The 720-nt window shown below is 63.9% G+C and overlaps 1 protein-coding gene across 1 annotated transcript in view; it reads right to left on the bottom strand.

Moving 5' to 3' along the window:
* IL11RA (interleukin 11 receptor, alpha) overlaps window positions 1–714 on the bottom strand; it is a gene marked incomplete at its 3' end in the record, with an annotated part of 2,670 nt that extends 1,956 nt beyond the window's left edge. The window contains 2 exon segments of the mRNA XM_010290021.1: window positions 219–382; window positions 522–714. Of these exon segments, the coding sequence (XP_010288323.1) occupies window positions 219–382; window positions 522–714 (357 nt within the window).
* Window positions 715–720: the final 6 nt, after the last annotated feature.

A 720-nucleotide genomic window follows, 5' to 3' on the forward strand; every position in this document is an offset into this window, starting at 1 on the left:
CTCTCCCCCACTCCTTACCACAGACCAGGAGCGGTGGATGACGGGCCGGTACTGGAGCCGAAACCTAAGCTGGAAGTGGGGTTCCTTGGGCCAGGAGGAGGGGTACTTCCAGCTCACATGGAGTCGTCGTGGGGCCAGGGGGATAGGCTCTACCACCAAGCCCTCTGGAGGGTCTGGCTTAACTGCGTGGGAGAGGACAGGGAGCCCTCGTTCCTTACCACAGACCAGGAGCGGTGGATGACGGGCCGGTACTGGAGCCGAAACCTAAGCTGGAAGTGGGGTTCCTTGGGCCAGGAGGAGGGGTACTTCCAGCTCACATGGAGTCGTCGTGGGGCCAGGGGGATAGGCTCTACCACCAAGCCCTCTGGAGGGTCTGGCTTAACTGCGTGGGAGAGGACAGGGAGCCCTCGTCATGCCGGACTGCTGGGCAGAGGGCACTGGGCTGCCCGTTGCCACCCGGGGCTGGATGCCTGGGGGATGGAGAGACATGGAGACAGACAGACGGACGGATGGGCACTCACTGATGGCCTGCATGGTGATGTCGAGGAGGCGGAAGCTGGATCCCAGCGGGTTCACCTCGGTGATGTTCAGGCGGTAGGAGCTCCAGAACTCTGACCTGTGGACGGTGCAGGTGCCGGGGCGGGATGGATCCTGCAGGCACGGCCCCGCATGCCCATTCCTGTTCCTGCAGACGGGGAGGCAGGGTGGTGACATGTCACC

This window comes from Phaethon lepturus, unplaced genomic scaffold (genome assembly GCF_000687285.1).
Source record: "Phaethon lepturus isolate BGI_N335 unplaced genomic scaffold, ASM68728v1 scaffold22526, whole genome shotgun sequence".
Taxonomy (NCBI): Eukaryota; Metazoa; Chordata; class Aves; order Phaethontiformes; family Phaethontidae; genus Phaethon; species Phaethon lepturus.